The 2500-nt window shown below is 34.8% G+C and overlaps 1 protein-coding gene across 2 annotated transcripts in view; it reads right to left on the bottom strand.

Annotated features, from left to right (window-relative positions):
- Window positions 1-909: 909 nt before the first annotated feature.
- LOC122261500 (protein Hook homolog 3) overlaps window positions 910-2500 on the bottom strand; it is a 143573-nt gene continuing 141982 nt past the window's right edge. For both annotated transcript variants that reach the window (XM_043029170.2, XM_043029169.2), the window contains one exon: window positions 910-2133. Coding sequence is in view for 1 of the 2 variants with exons in the window: in XM_043029169.2 (XP_042885103.1) it covers window positions 2088-2133 (46 nt within the window). In the remaining variant the exon portion in view is untranslated. The remainder of the gene's footprint in view (window positions 2134-2500) is intronic.

The raw sequence follows: 2500 nt of genomic DNA, 5'->3' as shown, positions 1-2500 counted from the left end.
AGCCCCAATAACCCAGCAACTCCCAAATCCCAGCTTCTTCAAGTAATCGCTGAGCCACACCAGTGAGGAGCTAGGACCATTTTCCATAAGTTCCCTTGAGGAAAGGCTAAGAAGTACATCCACTTGATGCTTAATATGACTCAGGGTTCTAGATGTCAGCATAGACTTCTTTCCAGGTTTCAGCTTGTGATTAGGTAACCCCCGATTCACCATTTTTCTTGGTCTACCTCTGGCTCTCACCCTCGCCTTCACCCTCATCCTTGCCCTTACTATATGCACTTATATATACACACTAAGAGAGAATTCTACAATAGTATCAGTAGTTCCTATATTGGCTTAACAACCGCACTTGCTCCACTAATAAAGGCAGCAACAATTATATGCACGTTTGCATATTTATGTGTATATGTGTGCATGCATACACACACAAAAACACACACACACATACACATGTACATATAATGCATGAACAGAGTTCATAGCAACAAATGTAGAAGAAAGGTATGAATGAGACTGAATATCTAAACACACGAGATGTATTTGACACATTTCCACGTTTTTTCTATATACATGCATACATACATGCGCACATATGTGTGCCACACACACGAACACACACAAACATACAAGCATTTTCATTGTCTTGTGGTAATCTTTTTAAGAGAACATTTTTACTAAAGATCCCTGAATTTTTTTTTTTTCATTTTCAATGTTTAACCCACTCACGACGGGGGCATTCCAGCATTGCATGTCACAATGCCGGGGCTTTTGAACGCTTAGGCCTAAATCAATTAAATGGCTGGCACCATATTGTGCCACCCGGCCACCGGGCTTTTGAATGAGCGGTACAGTAGTGTACCACCCGTCCAGAGAGGGTTAAAATACTCATATGGTAAATAAAGATTTGGCTAGATAACTAATGTTTATTCATTTAGACTTTTCTACATTATAAAACCTAACCAGTAGCTTAACCTTAAAACCTAAAGTAGGAAGGCATGAATAACCTGCATTTAAATGACAGCACTTCATATCCTGATGCCATATATCTGCCTTACCATCTTCCCAAGTAATTGAAAATTTGAAGAGTTATCCAAGAATAAAGAACATAAGACTTCACTAAAATCTGTTAAACACAAGGAAAAGTTTTTTTTAATGAGGACACTGTTTACATTTTTATAAGAAATCCCACACCTCTACATCAATTATATCAGTAATTACTAACATTTTGGACATTTGGTATGTTCATGACAAATATACTTCCAACTGATTAACTAAACACATACTTTCAGATATCACATACATATGATCAATACATGTCATTCATAAGTACCACTTTCATATAATCTTTAGTATTATGCAACATACACATCATAGAACAAATTTACATAGAGTAATTCAAGCCTATAAAATTTTAAAATGTGAAACAAGTTTGTGCAACAATGCTGCTTGGTTAAAGCACATGAATTATGTTTAAAAAAAACTACAAGATAATAATCATTTAACATATCAGATTCTCAGGGTGTAAAGAAAATTGATACACACTGTTGTTATGAAATAATCATCCTATTTCTTTGGTCAGTGTCTTTTTTAGACTCCCCCCCAAAGATACCCTATTGGAGCACTGGCAAAACTTAAAAACTCGGCCAGAATCAGATAGTCTACAAATTTTGTGCAGGTAAGATATTTTATTGCTCTGTCATTCATTTGTGTGCCAACACCCTGTGCAGCAATTCTCCATGGTGAGGTGCTTACTAAACTCATTCTGTAACTAAGGTAACATATCTAAAAGCTAACTAGAACTTCATAGAACCAAAATACAATTAAAAAATTGAAAGGGGTTCAATCAATGCCCATCCTTTCCATAGTTTACTCCAACTCATTTCGTTCCTCAATTTTACAGAAAATACATTAGAAGTAAAGAAGACTAATTTCTTGAAAAATGGCATTTTAACCATACTTGTTTTCCCTTGCTGTATGATTCAACACTTTGCTGAAAATACAGAAATTTTATTTATCACATTGATATTCTAATCTGAAAGATTTGATTGTATAATACTATCTATTCTGCACTACGAACACACACGGAGTCAGCTGATCCGCATGTCTTCAAACTGACTACTGGACGGAGTATGTCTGGAAGATGGAGGGAAAGAAAAATTAGAATTTATCAGATGAAAAATTAGATACATGATACAAGGCTTAACAAACATACAAAAATGTGACTCATGATTTTTTTTTTTTTTTCTGTCTTCCTTAATGGCCACTCATTTAGTTTATATAATATTTATCAACATCACAAAACAAATATGTCATGGTAAGTGCCTACTTTACATGTGCATATATACAAATTACATCAAACTCATTCACTTAGCAAATATGTGCCCTTGTATTCTACTTATCATAAAAGACTATAATACTATAGGCATTGAAATAATTTCTCCCCTATGTGCAGCTGGTTTCCTGTTTGAATCACATGTAATTTTTTTGTAAAGGCAAGTTT

The sequence above is a fragment of the Penaeus japonicus genome, unplaced genomic scaffold (genome assembly GCF_977035675.1).
Source record: "Penaeus japonicus unplaced genomic scaffold, GWHDUDI00000001_assembly GWHDUDI00000020, whole genome shotgun sequence".
Classification (NCBI taxonomy): domain Eukaryota; kingdom Metazoa; phylum Arthropoda; class Malacostraca; order Decapoda; family Penaeidae; genus Penaeus; species Penaeus japonicus.
This window is presented reverse-complemented; position numbering and strand designations above follow the sequence as displayed.